The sequence below is a fragment of the Epinephelus moara genome, chromosome 9 (genome assembly GCF_006386435.1).
Source record: "Epinephelus moara isolate mb chromosome 9, YSFRI_EMoa_1.0, whole genome shotgun sequence".
In the NCBI taxonomy this organism is placed as follows: Eukaryota; Metazoa; Chordata; class Actinopteri; order Perciformes; family Serranidae; genus Epinephelus; species Epinephelus moara.
Genome location: NC_065514.1, coordinates 14946839 through 14969501, shown reverse-complemented (window position 1 = coordinate 14969501; position 22663 = coordinate 14946839). Strand labels below are relative to the sequence as shown.

At 40.2% G+C, this 22663-nt stretch overlaps 1 protein-coding gene across 3 annotated transcripts in view; it reads left to right on the top strand.

Annotated features, from left to right (window-relative positions):
• The first annotated feature begins 4724 nt into the window (after positions 1–4724).
• The window catches only part of tnksa (tankyrase, TRF1-interacting ankyrin-related ADP-ribose polymerase a), a 152893-nt gene continuing 134954 nt past the window's right edge, over positions 4725–22663 (top strand). For all 3 annotated transcript variants that reach the window (XM_050053054.1, XM_050053053.1, XM_050053052.1), the window contains exons 1-3: positions 4725–5278; positions 7266–7381; positions 12082–12190. In XM_050053054.1, coding sequence (XP_049909011.1) covers positions 4777–5278; positions 7266–7381; positions 12082–12190 — 727 coding nt within the window. In that variant the 5' untranslated portion in view covers positions 4725–4776. The remainder of the gene's footprint in view (positions 5279–7265; positions 7382–12081; positions 12191–22663) is intronic.

The following is a 22663-nucleotide window of genomic DNA, read 5'->3' as shown; positions in this document are numbered from 1 at the left end:
GGTTGATCCCCGATTTAGAGCAATGCAGAATTCAAGCAAATAAAATTAGGCAATTTTAAGAAAATACAAAGAACAAAATGTTTTAAAAAGAAGGAATAATACCATCACTGAGACAGATAAGCAAAGTTGGCAATGAACTGCCCTGTAGATTGCACTGAGGTACAGCAAATCAAACATTTAATGTAATACAGAATAAAAGAATACAATAACTGAATTACAACACGAGATAAAAATAATCAAATGAGACATATATACATTTTTGAACAGATAAGTTTTAAGAAGTAACTTAAAAGATGTCACTGATTCAGCGAGCCTCAGATATCCTCAGGCAGGGAGCTCCAGAGCTGAGGGGCTGTGGCTGAAAAAGCCCGGTCATCTTTAGTTTTGAGTCCCGACTGTGGAACAGCCAGCAGAGCCCTGCCTGAGGATCTTAGGCTGCGATCTGGCTCATAGGGGAGCAGCATCTCAGCAATGTAGCTGGGGGCTGAGCCGTGAAGTGCTTTAACAGGGATCAGTTAAATCTAAAAATGGATTCTAAAACTGACAGGTTACCAGTGAAGAGAGGCTACAACAAGGCGGATATGGTCATGATTGTATGATTTACAATTCAAATGTCTTTCATAATGCACTATCTTCTGATTGTTTTCTTACTTTTAGAGTAGGCAACTAGTCGACTTCCATTTAGACATCAGGGAAGCTTGTTGCTAGGAACATCCTGGGCCTGTGCCTGTTGGGCCCATTCTGTGTCCCATCCATGTCTGGAGTCACCAAAACAGGCACTCTAATAACTTTTATTTTTGATTCGATGCGATTTGAGTTCACTGGAAGCTGCAGTTACCAATGCCCTCAGCACCAGCGTCTTTGTATGATTTTCCTGTCCATGCATGAAATGTACACAAGCATATCCTCGTTGTCGCTGCAAGTCACATGCTCTTGAGGGCTTTGGGGATGTTTTGTTTCTGCTCTCTCGTGCCAGATTCAATCTTTGACACACAAAGAGCCACTGAAGGCAGCATGAGAGGTATGTCGACCAACTGGCCGGACAGAACTGTGCATACTTATCCTCTGACACCACGGTCCTGTTTTATCACTTTAACAAGCTGAATCACTGTCGTGGCAGTTGTCACATGTGATCAGCTGTCATGTCGTTTTACTTGTAGGAGACCTGAGCATAAAAGCCACAGAGGATCTGTTGTGAAACATAATATATTTGCATAATTGGCCACGAGTAGTAGTAACAGTGACACCACTATGGCTTACATGTAGTTTAAAATGACATGATCTGTGTGCCAAAGCCTCAAGTTGATATAATGTGTCTGGTGGCTTATGGACACAAAGATGACTTCCAGAGACTGATCAATCATTTATTTATTTGTCTCATGGAATTGTACAAGGTATGACTCCAGTGACATGTGATACCATCAGCTGTATAATTGTCTATGTTTCCGGATGGGTCTGGTGATATATGGTTGCTGGTTGTGGACTGATTCAACTGTACAAACATGTCGAATGAGTTAGACCTTTGTGGCTTCAAGCAGAGATGTTGGCTTTTTAAACACACCTTCATCCTGCAGTTGAAACCAAACCTGAAAAGCTCTTAAAGCTCTCTCATAAATTGTTTTCCAGGTTCTTCTGGCCCAGCCTGCACCAGATGTCAATATGAAGTCAGACAGACTCTTACATTGGACAGACTGGTTGGAATGAAAATCGTGTTGACAACATTTTAAATGTCCAATGACGTTATAATTCCATGTTGTGTAGACGTTCACGTGATGATGTTTTGCTGACGTTGACTTTTCGTCTTCATACCTCACAACTAAATGTTGTTTTTCTATGTCTAGATGATGTTGGCATGAGACGTTCAGAAGACTTACTTAACAACACAACTTAAAACCAACAAAAGATCAACATCATCTGTCCTCGGCGTTCAGCATGACGTTGAAGTTGCCATTAGACGCTGTCCTAACATTGAATTTTGGTCACCTGATGCCACAACCTAAAGTTAAAGAAATATTTATGTCTGTCATCGCCAGGTAGAAAGAAGCTTAACTTTCTCTTTATCTTCTACCTTTTTTTTTATCGAGTATCTGGAAAACAGTTCTCTTGGTCAGTGAGTTTGTTTTTATTTTACTATAGACAGTTTTGGAAAACTAGATATTGCCTGTCTTTGTTGCATCTTTCAGGTATAATCTTTGGTGTTATGTTTAATCTATAAAAGTTAGAACTGATCTTTTAATAAATTACAAATCATGGCTAAGTCACAGCTGTCATCGATCCAGATTTTATTTTTGAGTGTCACAATGACAGAGCATGTTTTTTTTAATGCATTCACGAGGTGCTATTATTTCTTTGACATGATTCTTGGATACCAACATGTAGGCTGTCACGTAAATAGCACTGCTGCAGTGTTACAGATTCCTCATAGTTCTCATTCTTTCCGTCTTGGATCATCATCATGAACAAAGTGTATGAGCAGAACATTGTGCAAACCGTGCATGTGATCACTATGAAGCAAAGTATGGAATTTACCTGCCTCTAGTGCTTTTAAAAATGCATGTCCTTTTATATTGTATCAATTTTTCCTAAAGTTTTAGCACTGAATCACACATTTGATGGATGCTTAACTTGCCTTTGAGTGAAAGAAGATCTTGATTATACACAGGATCCATAGCTGGTGTTCAACTCCAGAGATTAGAGAAAGGCCACAGTCTGTGCTGTAGCCCTAAACCTTACAAGGCTGTACCACTTTCTTGCAGCATGTCTGCTGCTATCTGGTGGCCAATTAATGTAACTACTAGAATATTCTGTTAGTGAGCTGTCTTTCATGAAAGAAAAACTATACAGAATTCTGTCTAAAGTGTCTATTTTTGATGTGTGGCTCGGTCTCAGTCATTAGTCACTGGGGCTTTATAGTGAAAATGTCCTTGGCTTATGTCTGGGTCGGTTTTCATCATTTTCTGTCTGCAGTACAGACGATGCAGCTCAGCTCAGGAGAACTACACACTGAATAATATGCCGACACAGACTGTATGTTGACACAGTCTGTGACAGACGCCTTGAGTGGAGCTGAGGTGAAACAGTAAAGACAAAACCAGTGTGGCAACTAACATAGCAGAGTGGTAGGCTGAGTCACATGTCAGTCAGTCAAACACACATTCCTTTAAGTAAGTGAAATAATTTATTTCTGTTTTTTGTGGATACAAAGGTAACTTTAGACAACGAAAGCAAATTTAGCTGTGGATAACTGTTAAATGTTGGTTCTGTAACTGCACAAAGATAATAACAAAGGTCGACTTGCTTAACCTCCTATGACCCTGTGTCCTCATATAAGGACATCACATTTTGGGTTTACTTGACCTTATACCTCATTCTCTTTAACTTAGGCCTGTTGTCCTTGTTTGTGGACACTTTTTTGTCCCATCTAGTGGCTCTGGCAGAGCCGAGAAGACGATCAAACTTGACTATCTAGAGGAAGTAAAAGTCGTAACAAGGTTTCCATGGGTGAACATGTGGATGGAAAATTTGCACAATACACTAATCCATGTAAAAACAAGATGGCAGCCATCTCTACCAAGTCAGTTTGTAGCTTATCCTGACACAAAAGTGGACAAGGTCCAAAACCTGATCACATTTTATGGATGAAATTTGTTTATTTATGATTAATAATGTTTGTAGTTTAATATGGCAAGAAATGTGACCAACAATAGTAACAAGATAAGATGCTGTTACTTAGGAAGTATTGGTTTGAGGACATTGGGAGTTTATTTTCATTGACAATGTTTAGTTTTTTGTACTTATCAGGTCCTACTGATCCCAAATAGCTAGGAGAAAAAAAATGCATACCTAACAAAAGTGTGGGTCTCAGGTTTTTGCAAATATGATTACACTGTGAACAAGTTTAGTGCCATATATTGTCTGCACACTATTGCTTTGTAATATATTGTGCAATGTATGTGCTTTTTTTAAGAACATATATACATACATATATACATACATACTGTAATTAAGTATTTATGATAGTATATTCTTAGATTCTGTAAAGATGAGTGTTGGTTGTATTAGTAGAGGGACTGGTGCAGCTCCTGTATTACTGAAAGTCTCCACTAGATGACAATGTTGTGATCAGCCAGGCCAGCTGACATCACTCAACTCCATCACTACATCACACTGGGCTGAAATAACACTTCACATATTAAATGATTCATCCTCTGTCTCAGTTCCCCATTCACATTAGACAATTTTAAAATAATAATAATAACAGTAATAAATAAATAGATACAATTAAATTAAATGAGACAAAATAAAATAAAATAAAAATAAATAAATATAATAAGATAAAATAAAAAACAAATAAAAGAAGATAAAATAAAATGAAATAGAATAAAATAGGATAAGATAAAATAAATAAAGAAAAAAATACACTATCATTTATCAAATCAAAATTAAAATAAACTTTCAAAATCTAACGTTTACCTACCTCCCAAATAAATTTCTTCCAAAAACTAATACCCCAAATAATGATAAAAAAAAAACACATTTGTAATACAAACGTTTCGCAAAGACAAATAAAATAATATTTTTACAGGGTATTTAGTCTGTAATCTTGAGTAAAAATGCTGTTATAATGCTGTGATATAATCCCAGTAAATCTTTATTAAACATTTTGGGGAAATTCAGTCCAGTAATCCCAGTAAACCCAGGCGGAAGTTTGTCTTTCCTGGGCAGGAAATTGTCAGCAGTGTTATTGTTGCTAGTGGGGACTGTTGTGTTGTGAAAATGGCGACGCCTCGTCGCTCCTCTCAGCAGCAGCAGCCAAACTCCCTGCTATCCTCCCCGCCCCGCGGCTCCTCTCTGCCCGTCACCCCGCCCGGCTCTCCGCCGGCACCCACCGACGATGCCGCCCCGCTTTCCCGCGGAGCCGGGATGGACAGCGCGGCTGACGGTGAGGCAACCCCTGCCTCCCCCAGCAGCACCTCCCCAGCTCTGGCCCTCACCGCCAGCAGCAGCAGCAGCAGCACTAGCAGTAGCGCTAGCTCCCCGACCACCACCGAGGGCAGCGGGACCAGCCCCGGCTCTACGCCCGACTCAGGCAGCGGTGACGCGGGCAGCAGCAGTGGCAGCAGTGGGGGCAGTGGTGGTTCAAACGGGGCGTTCAGGGAGCTGTTTGAAGCCTGTCGAAACGGGGATGTTTCCAGGGTGAAGAAGCTGGTGGATGCGGTGAATGTGAACGCCAAAGACATGGCAGGACGCAAATCGACACCCCTGCATTTCGCTGCAGGTAACTGAGACCTTTGTTTGAACAGTAAACAACAATAATAAACAACAATAACCGTTAAAAGTCATTTCAGGCTGTTTGTGCAGCTGCAGAGGTGCATTTAAGGTGTGGGAGGGACCCCAAAGTAGCATATAAACATCAGCTGACATTAGCCATTAGCTATATGTATAACCACAATAACAGATTTTAGGATAAAAAACAAAAGTAATATTAACAGAAAATATATGAAACAAAAAAAATGAAGCTGCTGAGGTAATTTTTAAAAACATTTAATGTAACAAAACAGGTTCACAGTTTGTTGCACCCACTTGTTTATTGCAAGCTAAATAAATAAATAAAACAATCTGATTTTTATTTAAGTTGTCAAAAATAAACCCCTGCATCTCTTTTTCTGAACTTTCTAAGTCTAAATTCTTATTAAAAGTGTGCACCAGAATAAAACAATAATGAAATGATGTTCAGGATGAAAAGATAACAAAATAGGTAGGTTTTAAAACACTTGAGGATATAGTCCAGTAATTGCTTGTCTTTCAAGTTGTATGATTTTAGCAGTGTAGAAGATGCATCTTTTGTAGAAAGAAACATACCTAAAAATGTCCTTAAATCAGGGGAGGACTGACATCTCAGTTTGTGAGTCAGTCACTGCAGCTGCACAGTGATTTGACAGTTGCTTCTCAGGTACATGACACAGCACTTACACATCCCTTTATTAGACACTAGTAAAAGGAAAGCTGTCTTGTATTAACAAAGAACTAAATGATTTTCTCTTCAGATTTAAGTACCAGACAACCCCCAGGCAAAATGCTTAAGCAATGTTCAGGATATGTCAAAAAACTGAAACTCATATATTCAGTGACATTTTCATGGCGTGTATTGACAGATCATAGTCTGCAGCAGGTGAACATTATTTTTAAACCTTTTTGTCAGCCACTGAAATTTGCCAAGATTGCTTCAAATATGCCTGCAACAAAACCAAGGTGGTTTAAACCTGGACGTATCTATGGGTACAATATAATGAATTTAATGTAAATAATTTAATTTTCCATAACCGCTTATCCTGTTAGGGGCTGTGTGGGGGCTGGAGTCTATCCCAGCTGACATTGGGTGAGAGGCGGGGTACACCCTGGACAGGTCACCAGACTATCACAGGGCTGACACATAGAGACAGACAACCATTCACCCTCACATTCACATCTACGGTCAATTTAGAGTCAGTTAACCTGCAGTCTTTGGACTGTGGGAGGAAGCTGGAGTACCTGGAGAAAACCCACACTGACACAGGGAGAACATGCAAACTCTGCACATAAGGACGAATGTCAAATTCAAATGTTGCCTTTGATTTAACCCAAGTCTGTAGTTAATTATTGCTACAGGCAAGAAATTTGTTTTTTCATTTCAATCTTCACTATATTTGTTCATGTTCCATGCCTGTTGAAAAGTGCTCATCTTCTCCAGCTCTTCAGCTCCTTTTTACATTTTTTCATAAGTGCAGACAGAAGAATAGATAAAAGAAAAAAAACCTTGCACATCTGTTTTATATCTCAGGCCTTCCAAACCGTCAGCGGCTCGAACAATGAACAGATTCTCTCAAGCCCCACGGCACATTTGTTTGTAGTGAAGACATAAAAGGCTCCACTTGTACAGCACGAACAGCTGTCACGTGTGCTTTACAAAACAAATAAACAAAATGTAAATAGGAAAAAGCCCAGAAGATGATTTTAGAGTTAAATATTAATTATTGACATGGAACGGGAATCAAATTGAAAACAGATAAAGGGGTCTGTTGTTTCAGCCACTTTTACAAACATGAATTACTGATTCAGTTTTAGGATATCTGGAAATCTCTCTAACTCTCTGAATTGCAGGTTTGATTAATCCTGCACAAGTTGCGTGCAAGAAATCACAGTTCAAATGTTGTAACTTCCTGTTCCTACTTCCTTCTCTTCTCTTTGTCTCCCTCTCTGCTCTCAACTCTCTGATCTGTTCTCAGGTTTTGGGCGAAAAGACGTGGTGGACCACCTGCTTCAGACAGGCGCTAACGTGCACGCACGGGATGATGGGGGTCTGATCCCGCTTCACAACGCCTGCTCATTTGGTCACTCAGAGGTGAGACTTTACACAGGAATCCTTGAATATACTAGGATTTTTAGGGTTAAACCCTGAAGGGCTGAAACCTTATTGTTTTTTTTACTTGTTTATTATTTTTCATCAGAAATGCTTTTGCTATTTCCTGTGATATGGAGCATCGTAGACACATGAAATTTTTACCAAAGATTGGAAATTGTCTGCAAAGGCTGCCCAAGAAATTTGACTCCAGTGGCTCTTATAGGGGAGCTTTAATTAGAGTCCAACTTTGAAACGTCAGAACTTGTTGGATTTACACAGAACTTGGAAAGGACATTCATTTATTTATACTCTTGAAACTTGCCTCAAGAACATAAACATTCTAAATTGTTCCCTTTGTTTTTCCTGTTGGAACGTTTTGCTGTGTATTTTAATGAAATCAGCTGACAGGAAGTAAACATGGACCCAAGCTGCTGCTGGTCAATGCACTTGCATATTAATAGTCTATAGTCCGTCTGACTAGAAAAACACATCTCCTCCTAAACCGTATGTCCGATTTGTACCAAATTTTCTATGCATCAGTATTGGACCAAACTTAACAAAGGTTATGAAAAGCTTGTTGATATCTCATTGCGTTTTGAAAATATTGACCAATGAACTTTAAAGGGGGCGTGGTTTAACACATAAATAGAGCTAACTCTATAACCGTTGGGCCAATCATCATGAAACTTGCAGGATATGTCCACAGTAGTACTTGAAACATACCCTGTGCGTTCCAATACCCATACTATCATGCTATATAGTATGCTAGAAAAAGATTTAGTATGTCTCGATACATAGTATGTCAAACGCAGTGTGCCAGAAATACCAGGATGTTCTACTCCCTGGGTCTGATTTTGCAGTGTGCAAGCCAGCATGCTTTTTCTAGTTATTCTGACCCACAATCCTCTGTGACGATCTGTCACATTGTCTGAGCCACAGAGAGATGGCAGCTGTTTGACAGCTTATTGACAGCTGTTAGAAGTCGCAATGAGGGATGACAGTGCATTCAAGTAACTGATGATCAGTCCAGTAGTTTACAGTTTATGCAGCTAAACTACATAGATTGCAAAGTAACAACGGCAGAGCTCTCTGGGTTTATCTCCAACTCTGATGAACTAGGTAAGGGGCATTTGTTTTATCTCCATGGTAACGTATATGAGTAAGAGGGTCAACGTTCAAGGCGTAACGTTTTGAGACAGTAGTATGTCCCGATTGTGTGCATACTGCATGTAACAATACATAGTTTTTAGCAGTTGCAGTACCTACTAAAAGTAAAAAGAAAGAGTATGTGATTCGGAACGCACCCACCCTGAAAAATTCATTGAAATTGACCACGGGGGGGTGCTACAAATGCAAAAAAATGGGTGTGACATACCACAAATCAGACTATAAATCGATATTGTTTGTTCAATCATTACAAAACTCACAGGATGTGTTTTGTAATGATAATAATGTTGAACCATGTGTGTAAAATTGTTTTGAAATAACACAATAAGGGGCTGCACCAGCTCCAAACAAATGCATGGTAAACTGACTTTCAGTCGCCTGGCTATTTTTGCCTATGTTTTGTGATCCCACCTGCTCAGACTTAAGAAACTGATACTCCACTATGACTGCAGACATCACAGGGTGCCTATAGTAACTATAGTATTATTTTGTTGTTGACTTTGAACTCTTTATTCAATCTGTGAAAATGCAAAACAAAAACCAGATAGATTTCACAGCTGTTTTACCGTTCAGACCACATTGGAACAGGTCATGATCAAGAGGATCTGACAAAAATATATTTTCACAAAATGGAAGATGGAACTATTTATTTCTAAGCATTTAGTCTCACTTTTTTGGCTGTTTTCAGAAAGCATTTTATACCAGTATCTGGAACTTTCCTACACCATTATTATCCTAGTGCAGTTGTATGATATCTTGTTGTGGGCAGGCGAGCAAGCATGCTGAAGACAATCCACATGAGTGCAGTAGAAGGGAGTATGAGTGCCCAACAGGGCGACACAAAGGTGAAAAATGGGTGCCACACTTCCAATATCCTGCCTGGAACAATGTATAACAGTTAATACTTTAGCAGGATGTAAATGATAGCTGGTGATAAAAAGAGGGTAAGGGAGTTTGGTGCACAAGAATTGGCGTGGTGGTAAACTCCAGAATAGATGGAGGAGAAAACTGTAATCATTGTTTTTATGAGAGCAAAATATCATTCTGTCCAAACATGTAAATCCACTCTGTTTGCCTGTGAACTATAATGTGCACAGTCAGCCTTAAAGATGACATTGAGAGAACCTGAATAGTCACTGTCAGCGTGTCTTTGATGTTCTGGTCACGCCGACGCATGATTATGATGTTTTGGAATATCTGTGACAGATGTGCATGTGCTAATGCTTTTTGTCATCCCAGCCATTAACCAAAGGATCAATCTCATCTTTGCAGTTTGGATTGTTTTAGAGGCTTTTAGAGCTTTCTTGGAGAGCACTTTGCAGCCTTGTCAGAAGTGCCGTGCTAATGCAGCTGTGTGATCACAGTGATGATTAGCGTGGTGATGAGAGTAAACACTGTCCAAACTGAAAGCAATCACCACACGGTCGCACCTCTCAAAGTGGTCGTTTGCCTTGGTTTTATGTTATTTTGGTTTAAGTGTGATTTTGTAGTGGGTGGGTGGCAGTAACTGGCTCTCTGATTGTGGAATATATCTGCAGGAAAATGGAGGATTAAACCCTTAAAGTTAGGAACAAGTTGTTGCCTGAAGTAAATGAGTATCTGGGCAACTTTTAACATGAGAAGAGTCAATGCTAGCAGTCCACCCTTTATGACTCCTCCTGTTTCATAGGCCTGTGTTCTTTGTGTTAAGAATTGATAGAGTATCACAAAACATGATATCACAATACTACTTATTAATATTTTCTAACACTCCTAGTGTAGCATCCCAGTCGAAATGATACAAGTCTTGACTGATGGTCTTATGCAGTTTATTCTGTTCTCAGTGTACTCCATCGACCAACACAAGGGCTGAACACAAATTATACAATCATAAGACAAAACAATGCATTAAACTTAGCCCAGAAGTTAGCAAATATACTGAAAATTCAAAATGATCAGACAATACGACACATTTGATACCTTGTTGCCCTCTCGACTGGTGCTAATCTGTAAGTTACTGCACCGTTTACCTTGTACTGTAACCTCTGTGTCTACTGTCTCTTCAAAATAAAAGCTTGTTCGTGGGAAATAACAAAATAAAAGCAACATAAATACATTAAAAATGCAAATTTAACACATCAACTACTTAACAGGGGGTCATTTACACGTAGTATACACAGGCTAATGTGTCCTTGGGTTGCCTGCTCGTCGAGTGATATTTCATTTGGACCTTGTATATTTGTCAGATTACTGTATCTTTATTGGTTATTTTTCCATTGGTCAGGAGTGATGATCTCTGTGGGTGCAGCCCTTGCTGCCATTTCTGATATTCTAATGTTAGAGGTTAGCATTAGCACATTTAGTATGAGATGGTGATTCAGAAAACTTGATTGTTCATCAGACTTGACAAAAACATTGATTTTCACATGCAGGCAAGGCAAGAACAAAAAGATTCACTTACATTAGCCAGCAGATTTATATATATGTAAAAAAAAAAACTTGTTTGAATAAAAAATTTCAGCATTTGCTTTATTTTGTTAGATTCATAAAAGAGTCCTGAAATTGGTTCCAGCAGCCCTAGCGAGTGTAAAAAGTTGGCATGCTGAGTCTAAATCTTATTCTAGATAAATTACACTTTGATCAGAACTGTTGCTTTTGAAATGTGCTCTACTGTATGTGCGTGAAATTTATGTATGGATGCTTTTAACAAAGCAACACTGATGCACGGAGAATATTCTGTTACATACACATGATCAAACAGAAACTCAAGACTGGACAACATCACATGGACAACAATAGATATTACCCAGGAATTGATTTTGATTTGATTTGATTTATTTTTTAGAACATTTAAGAAAATAATAATGATAATTAAACTAATAATAATAATAATAAAATAAAATAGGATATATTGTAGGAAAAAACCTACAAAACAGACTATCATCATCATTACATCTGTATATGACAAATAAAATACCAAAGAAAATAAAAAACAATTATTTAAATTAATCCTTCTATAGTTTATTTATAGTTTATGTAGAATCATCATATAATTTTGTTTTAGATGTTACTGACTATTTCACAAAAAAAAACATGATACAGATGGGTTTGCCTTTTTTGAGGGCATGTATAGCAAATGGCACCTTTTTGAATTTAATGAGAGTTCTGTTTTGAACACAGGCATATTTCTGAGGTAGCAATCACTCATAAGGGCCCATTTTCTGCCCAACACATTGTTGGAGCTCCTGCTCTCTCCATGGGCCCCCCCCACCTCACAGGCCCCAGCGCAACTGCACTGCCTGGACTGTCTATATTTATGCCTCTGATTTCGGTATTGCTTACAAAAATATATTTGCACCAGTATTGCTAAAGTGTGAATGATACTCAGCCCTAGTTGTGGTGAAAAGCGGCATAGATCTATCATCCAGGTTAACGAGTATTGCAAGACTGCCAATGCAACGTCAGTGGTAGCTGCCATGGGAGTAAAAGCACCTGGGGTTTGATGTGTTTGCCAATAAAAGAGTAAATGCAGATGTTGTATATGTTCTTTTCAGGTGGTGTCCCTGTTGCTGTGTCAGGGGGCCGACCCTAACGCTCGAGACAACTGGAACTACACACCACTGCATGAAGCTGCCATTAAAGGCAAGATAGATGTCTGTATAGGTAAGCACACAACAGCACACACTGCAGAGACTAAGTAAACATCAACGCGTATGAACTGATTTGCAAGACATCCGATTACACAGTGAGCGTCAGTGTGTTTACAATGAATTATCTGGTGGCGTTTGAAGCTTTTTTCTCGGTGTCTGTTGACCCACTGAGACTAAATCGAATGTGTGAGCAGAGCAGAAAACACTCAGTAGTGTTACTGGTTGCCACAATGGCTCCTGGAGTTGCATCATTCCTTTGGGTGCAGTAAAAGTCAATGGTTGTAGTGTCGCATTGCTAAGTGCGTTTCATTATTTGCAGCGGTGTTGCTGTTGTGAATTTATAGATATTAAATTCTCTATTGGTTTTGAAGCCGAGTGTTTGTACACCTTTTTGTTTTAAACGCCTCCTCCTCCTCCTCCGCCCCTCCAAATTCTCAACCTGGAGTTCTGTATAATCACAGTAATTTTAGAAACTATAATAAACCACCGGCAGACTGTACGCTATTATTTTCCATTAAGCATAAAGCACCAAATATGCTGTAAATTGCAATTACTGTGCCTCTGCTTATTCTTAAGCCCACACAGGGGACAAAACAGCATTGATTTCTTGGTCTTACAATATATGAGCTCCCGCAGACGTAGTTTTTTTTTTTTTTCATTTTAAAAGTGAAACAACACCACGGGCTCAGTGCAGAAAGGACATTAGCAGCAGCAGTCGCGCTTTAAAGGTGAATTGGAAAATAGAAAGGCTGTATTACCGATCCCTGAGGAAAATCTGGAGTAGACAAGATGCGGCCCAGCATGAAAACCGTCTGAGCAGTAAGTCGTAGGATAATCTTTATGATCTTAATGGAAAAGCATTGCTCAGTGCGAGTAGCAATAACAAATGACTGCAATGATAGTCGGCGTCACCTTGCTGCCGGCATCAGTCTGAAGTGCTGAGAGCAACGTGGAAGAGACGTTGCTCTGGTCCTTTTTATGTCTACAATAAGCTGCTGAGGAACGCCTGGGCCCTGAATGGTTGTATAGCAGCAGCAGAGGGCTTTGTGGAGCTCTGATGATCACTGAGCACAAACTGTTGTCAGACCTCACACCAGTTATTGATGTATAAATAATTATGAATGACATTGAAACTGAGGTAAAAGAACTTCCTCTCTATCGTCTGTATGTATGTAATGTGCATACACTGACCGCTTGCTGTTGGTTTTTGACACAACGGAAACTTTGAACACAACAACACAAAAACACAGAATACAAAGAGAGGACGTAATTCAGTATAGGTGATGACACACCATGTTGTGATTCAGGATGCCGACTTCAACAGCTTGACTGCTATGTGCAAAGCTGAATCTCTCAGTTTGGTTTGTTTTTAGCTTCCTACCAGCTGGGCCTTAAAGCTGTAGTTGGTAACTTTTATCAGATATAACTTTTTGTCATATTTGCTGTCACTATATTCACACAGCACTAAATGAGAATGGATAATCTGTATAAAATATTTCTTTGCCTACTGTGTTGCCTTGGAACACTTCAAATGGCGGTGTCATATGTGAATGAAAACAACCAGTCAGAGCCGAAGCGTCTCTTAAGCAGCTGTCAGTCACTGTTTGTGAACTGTGGTCAAACTGTCAAACAAGGCAGCACTGATCAAATATGAATCAAGATTGTGATACTGCCTTTTTCTCGCCTCAGATGTTTTCTGAAACATATTTTAGCTGCCATGTTGAAAACAGTGGAGCTGAAACAAGCCTGCCAGAGCAAATGTTCTCATTTAACAGCTAAACAGTACACTAAATATGTTTCTGAGGACATTTGAGGTGAGAAGTAGGCAATACAGTGTCAGAATCTTGATACATATTTGATCAGCAATGCCTAGTTTCACAGTTAGGGCTGCCCCCTAATTGTTGACAATGCGTTAATCGACCAGAAAGGTCATTAGTCGGCAAGATTTCATTGGTGGCTTAGTCGCAGAAAAACAAACAAACGTAAAACTTTTTGAGGAGCTGCTCCTTGTCAAAATAAATGAAAACCTATATGACTGGACCATGTGGGAATTTAATTTGAAAGGACAGGCACAGGAAGTGGCCACACTCAGCAGTCAGACAGGAGTCACGTTAATTTCCAGGGCTGGTACCTGTGGTTATTCCACAGGCTAGTTAATAACATGTCGGGCAGGAAATCCAAAGTGTGGGATCATTTTGAGAAGGTGAAGGACGAACCCAAGGTGATATGTAAACTCATCTTCATTGGTCGACTACAAACATGACGTATCATCTGAAACATGTCAGTAGCTACATGCCCATTAGCCACTTAGCGCAATCACTACTGCTTTGCCGACAGCGTCATTAACAGGCGGCTCGCTCAGTGTGTGACGTGCACTTGTAGATAAAATATAGGCCTATATTAATGAAGGTTCATTAGTACGGTTTTGTATTTCTCTGTAATGTAGCACAGTGTTAACAATGTTACTGATACTATTCTTTCTCACACCTTCAACTCAAACCATTGTGTTGCCCCGCCCAAAGTATATCATTTAATAATTAAATGACGACTATTGGTTGACTAGGATATATTCTTAGTGGGGGGCAGCCCTAGACCACAGTTCACAAGCAGTAATTGACATGATTATCATATAGTTAGAGAGCTCTCAGCTCTGATTGGTTGTTTTCATTCAGCTGCTGTAGATTTTAGCAAATGCTAGTAGAAGCAGTAAGAAGAGGAGAAGGGACATGATTTCTTTTCGGAGATTATCCGTCTCATGTACTTCTATTAAACTAAAGTGAAAGTCTCAGCAAATATGACAAAAGGGCAAGAATAACTCCTACAAAATATTTGTTCTTCAGTGACACATTCGCCAGCTCTCTCATACTTAAAATTAGGGGCTAATCGATCGTCTTCTCAACAGTGGATTTTTTCTGACTTAAAATATAATTCAACTGAAACACAGGCTTGAGGTGAACTAAATATGCCACAGCCTGGCTGAGGGTCACTTTGGGCTTTTAGGGAGAAGTGAGCAATGAGGACATCATTGCAAAAAGGATTGCAACACAATAATTGCTTTACCTCGATTATCTTGTTTTAATGTTCGTTGGAAGCCAAAATTAAATTTGAAATAAAATTTGATTAATTGCCCAGACCTACTTAAAATTGTCTGTAACACTTTACTTGAAGGTATCTACATAAGGGCGACATGACACTGTCATAACTATGACATGACACGGTCATGAACCTGTCATGAACATTATGTACATGTCATAAACGTTTATGACTGCTGTCATTAAGTGTCATTCAGTTTTTGTAATGACAAGGTGACATTGTTTGGGCTGTCTTGATTATGACAAGTTGACATTAATCAAAGTGACATCACCAGAAATTGTCTTTGTCATGACAAGTTGACATTAAAATTGTTTGGGATGTCCTTATAATGACAACTTGACATTAACCAGGATGACATTACCAGAAGATGTCTTTGTCAGAACAATAATAATCATTATGTCAACTTGTCATAAGCACAAAAAGAGGTGCTTTTCTTGTTAATGTCAACTTGTCATGACAAAGACAACTTCTGGTAATGCCACTTAATGTCAAGTTGTCATAATCAAGACAACCCAAACAATGTCAACTTGTCATTACAAAAACCAAATGACACGTAATGACAGCAGTCATAAACGTTTATGACATGTACATAATGTTCATGACAGGTTCATGACCGTGTCATGTCATAGTTACGACAGTGTCATGTCACTCTTATGTAGATACCTTCAAGTAAAGTGTAACCAAATTGTCTCTCAGATACGAATGGAATTTGAGAGTTGTTCAGATCTTTCTGCACAGGGGGAAAATAATAATTTGACTTTAGAATTTTAATCCCTTAATCTCAATTAATTTGATTTGGAGAGATAAGATGCCTGGTAGAAAAAGATATCTGCACCCTTACATCTATGCAATTTTTCACAAGAGATAAGATGCCAAAATCAACTAAAATGAAAATATTTCATCTTGTATTTTTCAGATTCTGTGATGTTATTGACACATGGTCTTGGCATATTATACAGTTCACTTGGTGCTAGGCAAATATTCAGGGCTGCCTCAGGGTCTTTATGCAGGTCGCTGCCCAGGATCATTCTCCGTTATAACAGCCGATAGGGTAACAACAATTTTGTCCGCCTCCGTGACTGTCTCATCACCTTGACGGCCTCCCATCCAAGTCAAGAACCGCTTTGCTTTCTCAAGATTGTGTTTTAATGGCACCTCTCTAATGGCATGTCGTTTGCTGCTGTATAAATTTTTTCTAATTGTTTCAAGTCCTCCACTGACGCTGTTAAATTTGACGTTTCCGGCTGATGATTTCAGACAGCAGGACTTGATGCTCTGCGGTGGTAAACTCTTTTTCTTACTCATTTACATGAGTAAAACTTGCCCACAGATGGAGGAGAGTAGACAGTCTTCTATAGCTATTTAGGGGTGTTGATGGTCATCTTGTGTGAAGGTGGTGTTCGTCAGGCTAAACAGTGACGAGTTTGTGCAGTCAAGAAAGTTCAGTGGATCTGGTACGAGGGATTTTAAGTGATCTTCCATTCGACTCGTCACCTTGGAGTTACAGTCAGCAGGCTTTGGAGGGAGCAGGTCATGCAGAGGATGCCGCGGTCGCTGCCACTGCTTAACCAAACACTCTACAAACCGTTCAGAGGCCACACTTTGCTGTGCTTTACCACGTTAGGATGACATTCTGGGGCTCATGTCACTGAAGGACACAGACAAGTCAAACTCTTGTCATACACCGCTCCGATAAGCCCTGTAGTAAGCATGACTGAGTGCCGTCATGCCGGAGCGCTCCCACCTTCTCAGAATACGGTCGGACACATTTTGGGAAGCAAGAGGATAATAAATACGATACTCACCACCAGTTCAGAAAGCAAATATTTTCAGGTCACATTTCCAATTTGGGAGATAATTTGAAAAGCTGGCACCTTCTGCTCCCACTCGAAAGCAGCACATTTGGCTTCCCTCTGGCACAAAGGAAAAGTACTTCTATCATTATGCGAGCATCCTTGACTGCAGTGGCAGGGTGACGTTTTCTGCTTTACCGCAGGACAGTGAGAAAATTGACTAAACATAAAAGAGACTAAATATCCCCCTTGATAAATTGTGTTTTTCAGTTCTGTGTGTCTGATTGTCATAGTTTACTGAAATGACCTGAAACCATGTTGATGTAGGAAACATCTTATGGCTTGCTGTGGAAAATGGGCCGCAATAATGTTGAGGGAAATGTTACTGTTTTTTGTCCAAACAGTATTAAAGGTTTCTGTTTCAGCTTTAAGTTTGTTGGTTCTGGTGTTAACCAGAAAATAAAAACTGACTGACTGTTGCATTTTTGTGTGTGGTTTTCTGTCCTAACTGCAGTTACAAGGCATGTAAACAAAATCACATGAACGTTAGCGGCTTGTTTATTGGACAGAGTTTTGGTAGCCTGTCATGCTGCCAGGTTAGAGATTTGGCAGCCGAACGAGAGTCAAGTCAAGTCTGATTTGACTGTGTCTTCAGCTCAGCATGATGGACGCTCTATCCTCTTTCCCTGGTGTTCAGACAACTTGTGTAAGAAATTAATCTCTCATTACCAGACCTGCATCTCTTCGAGCTCAAGGTCTGGAGAAAATCTTATCAACAAACTTGGGATAAGGAGATCGTGGAAATCCTAAAGCAGCCATATGATTGGCTCTGGGTTTAATAACCCACCGCCTCCATAAATGTCAGTTCAGTACACGGTTTAACTGTGTCCTCAGTTCTCCGCTGTGGCATTTTACTGGTTACTGATATGATCATAGGCCACTCTGAGACTCCACCTTTTGCTGAGTGACATTTGTTTTTGAATTTCTCCAGATGTCAGTAAGATTAAATTGGAGGTTTTTTTGCTTTATCTTACCATTATGAGAATAATGACACCATCTGCATTTAGATTGCTTCTCTATAAGCCTTGCTTTCAGTATGCAATTCTGTCTGCCACTGGGTACCATCTCCTGGGAAAATGAAGGCTTGATTTACAGAACAAAGGAAATGCATCAACCATTGTGCAACAAAACAGGAAGAAGATAGCACTTTTTTTTCCCCTGGTAGCTATCAGTAGCTATCCCGGTTACCAAAGAGTATTGTAAGCTGTTTTGTTGAGTTGCCCGTTAGCGAAATGCTCTGAACGAAGTTAAGTTCCATCTGGTAAGCAGTTATACACTATGTATACTATTTTATTACCTTCAACCTATAGCCCACAACTACAGTATCAATGGAAGTTCTTTGCAGTTATTATCCGCAGTAGCAGAAATGATGGCAGAACAACTGAAGTAACTGCGGAAACTCTACCTGGCAAAAGAAAAAGAATCCTGTTGCTAGGCTCTAAGGAAAACAGGGAGTAATCTGGTGGTCTTTTCAACAGCAGCGGCAATGATAATACCACGTGGAAATGTAAGGAGAGGAAAAGATGAAAAGTTGTTTCCACTTTATTGAGATGTTACTGCAGGTGTCAGTGTTGTTTGGTCGCTTTAAAGCACTTTCACTAACCAAGCACTTTCCATATACCGGGAGAGGTGCTCGAAGTCCGAATTGTCCGTTTCATCAAGGTCTTCTTGAGTTGCTCTTAGTTTGGCCCCTCCTCTGAGACCGCTTTGCCTTGGGAGACCCTACCAGGGACTAGGCCTACACAGCTCCCAGGTTCACAAGGATATGCAAACCCCTCCACCACGTTAAGGTGGCGATTCTCGGAGGAGTGATTTTGACAAGTGTTGTGTTAATAGTCTTAATTGATATCTGTCTCCTTGTACTCTCAAACCCCTGCTTTTTTAATTCATTCAACTTAACATTATGTATTTTATCAAGTTAACTTGCCAAGACGTCTGTTGCCTGGCAGGTTCTAACAGACATTTATTAAGTTGTGATAAGATACTAACAGTTACTTAAATCATTGGCTAAGATCTAGGGTGGGCAGATTGACGAGGTCATCGTCCATCGCAGATGGCTGTCAGTTGTCCGCTACTGAGCGTGACATAGTGATTTACAAGGCTTCTCACCCTCGTCCACACCAACACGTGGGCGTGGGTTGGCAGTGGCACTAATGGCATTCATTGCATGCTTGAAAAGTAATAATTCTGATTTAACAACCAGATCAACTCAACTCTAGGCTGCGAGATTTTTAGCGACCAAGTTTGTTGCGGCATCCTGAAGATTTGCCACAGTCACAGATCTGTATCTGCTCTCTTGGTCCGACTGCTGTTTTTTAATTCACTTGTAGTGTTATATAAATATCACAGATTTCGGAAGGTGGGTCAAAAAGTGACAAAGCACCAAGTAAGTTATTTATACCTCGGCCTACAGAAACATAGATGCAATAGTCCACCTTATGTCCTCTTTTCCCCTCTCTCTGTCTCTGTCTCTCAAACACATACACACACACACACACCTTGGAGAGCACCACAGCGCTCACTCCTAATTGTCTCTGTCCTTGTCTCAGTCCTCAGTCCTGACAGTTGATCTACTGCAATGCATAAAGTTGGCAGCTTGCGGGTGGAGTCCGGTTCGGCTGGTTGATTAACTCATATTTTAAGTTGTTGATAATATTTCCATTGTTCACTTTATAGTCTCAGTGCTACACCCTGTCTGTCTCACATGTTTCCTGCATTTATTTGTAGGCTAATGCTCTGCAGATTTTACTGTTCAGTTCTTACAAATGGTGAGGAGTTCCTTATCTTTCTTATAAAGGGTGGAGGTTTGACTTTTGCCTAAATAAGAGCCTGTTTGCTTGTGCAAATTTGGCACAAAGCCACTACAAATGTCTAAATGTAAATTTAGGCCAACTAAAAGCCGTGTTCTCTGAAAGGCTTACAGTGAGGCAGCTGCAGGAATAATCTTGCACCTGCCTGCTGTTTCGGCGTTGGTGTCTGCGGCTTGAATTCTTCAGCAGCACTTTTTCTCAAAATTTTCCTCACAGTAAACCTTACACCAAATGACTACATGCAATGTCACCATTGCTGACAAGTTTCCAATGTTGTAAGAATGCCATTAATCAGAGTTTTACTTCAGTTGATGCGTGCTCTCGTGCTCTTCATCACTAGTAAGGTGGTCATAATACCGGTCCAACCTGTCTTACGTCTTTCTTTTACTTGTCTTGAAGTTCCAACAAAATCAAAGAAGTTGAATGCTATCTTAAGTTATTAGTCTTTGCTTGTGGAAACACTGAAGTTAAATGACCTGAAGAGTGTCAACAACCAAAAGCTGTGCTCCCACTAGCACCAAACAGGAAGTGGCAAACTGGATGGACAGTAAACAGGTAGGGGAGCCTGGGTAGGTGCAAGAACATGAACAAATCTCGGTCCTCTTGGACTGTGGGAAAGGAAGAGAAACTGGTGAAGTTGTGGAGTGAACAAGAGTCCTTGTTTAAATATTTGTGTGTCCTTAGAAAGAGTTTTTAATTTTTGAAACAGTTTGCCCCTCGTTTCCACGGTCTCGTCCCAAAATATTCCAGCTAACCAATGGAGGCTGATTGAGGAGGCAAAATCCAAAAAGTAAAGTCTGTCTCCACCTAGTTTATCTCCAGAGATTATATTGATGCCGAACTGACGAGAATACTGTCGACATATGACGCCTTTAATCTTGTGTCTTTTCAGTTAAAACGACACTTACCTTTCTGGAAATTTTACAAATTTCTTTGTTTAGGTTAAATGCTATTGATAAGCTGATGGCACACTAAAATGTAAGTGAATTCCACTAGAAATGGACGGAGTTTTCTCCTGTCCTGTCTGTCTTGCCGTCATGGAGGCCTCCGACTAACATAACCGCTCGAGTAACATCAGGCTATAACGTTATATATGACAATACAGCATCCAGTTGCTAACGGTTAGCCTACTGTCTTGTTTGTTGCCAGTCACCAGTACTATCTAACGTTAGCGTTTACATTATATTATAAAACTCATCAGTCATCACTGACCCCAGGTAAGTTAAAAACTCCGGGGTTGCGTTTGACTGTGCAGGACAGGTAGCGTTTTGTTTAGTTTGCTAGTAGTAGTTTACTCCTCTTCTCTTCTACTGTTCTTTTGGCGTGTTACATTCGCTCTCCTCTTCCGTGTATCTAACGTTAACTTGCCAACGCCTATGTCTATCATAGATGTCATGAGGACGTAATGGAGGAGGGGGGAGTAGGCCTTTGGAGGGAGGTGGAGTTGCGGGAGGGGGGGGGTGGGACTTTGAAGGGAGGCGGGAGTTGTGGATGTTCAAATTTTTTCTAAGTGCTGTGTGAAATGCAAGAAAGGTGAGAGTAGTTTTAAGTGTTTTTGCAGACATGTAAGGAATTGTTACAATGTCGTATTTCTTAAATGGAGTTTGGTGTAATGTTTTCCAGCAGGAGCAGGATGGGAAGTAAGCTCAAAAGGGATCTAGTTGTAGTCTTGCAAATAGTGACTTTACACTCACATTTTCTTTTGAGGGTGTCGGACTTAAGTCTTTTAAAAGTATTTCTTAATGTCTTTACAAAGTGTTGTAGTGTATGAAAGGTATTACTTACTGATTGGACGTAGTGTTGCAGCTAGTCACAAGACAAATTTGACGTTGTCCTGAAAAGTAATCCTGTCCAAAACGGGGATTTGGGTTGTTCAGAGAAGGCTTTTGCTGGTGTTACTGAGAAGTCGTGCCCATTAGAGACAAAAATGAAATCACAGAATTAGAAGTTGACACTAGCAGATGAATCAGTCTGTATTTGTGAACCAATCCAACCTGTTAGTGTGGCTGTGTGCCTCACATGCTCTCACTGTTGGTGTCAGTATCCCTGTGTGTGTGCTCGCTCATGTGTGTATATAGGATTGGTGCAGAGCTAAATCATATTTTTTGTTGAGGGGTGAGTGGGTGACTAAGGTCTGCGTCAGGGCTGCAAACACATGCACGCACATACACACAGCATCACAGGCGAGCCCGCTTATCTTCCTCTTCTCCTCTCCTCTCTGCCGGCTTTGAGCAGAGTAGTTTGAGGTGTACACAAGTCAAAGGGCATGTGCACCGAGGAGTGCTCAGCAATCACAATCCTGGGCAGTGAGATAGAGAGGAAGCAGTGAGAGTGTTGACATTAGAGCCCTCAAAAGAGCTCATTTACAAAAAACTGAGCGCTGGCACAGTTTGTTATTCAGCTCATACCTGTTCTGTAGTCGCATGGCTCTGTCCTCTTCTCTTCTCGTCTCTTCTTCTCTCATTTCTTCTCTTCTTTTCCTTTCCTTTTCTCTCCTCGTCTTGTCTTCTCCCTCTCCCTCTCCCTCTCCCTCTCCCTCTCCCCTCCTCTCGTTTCTTCTTATCTCTGCTCTCCCTTTTTAATCTCCTCTCCTCTCATCTTTTCTCTTCTTCTCCTCCTCTCTTTTCCACTTTCCTTTTATTTCTTCTCCTCCTTTTTTCCTTTCCCCGCCTTGTTTCTCCTCTCCTCTCATTTCTTCTCCTCCCCTCTCTTCTTCTGTCCTCTCCCCTT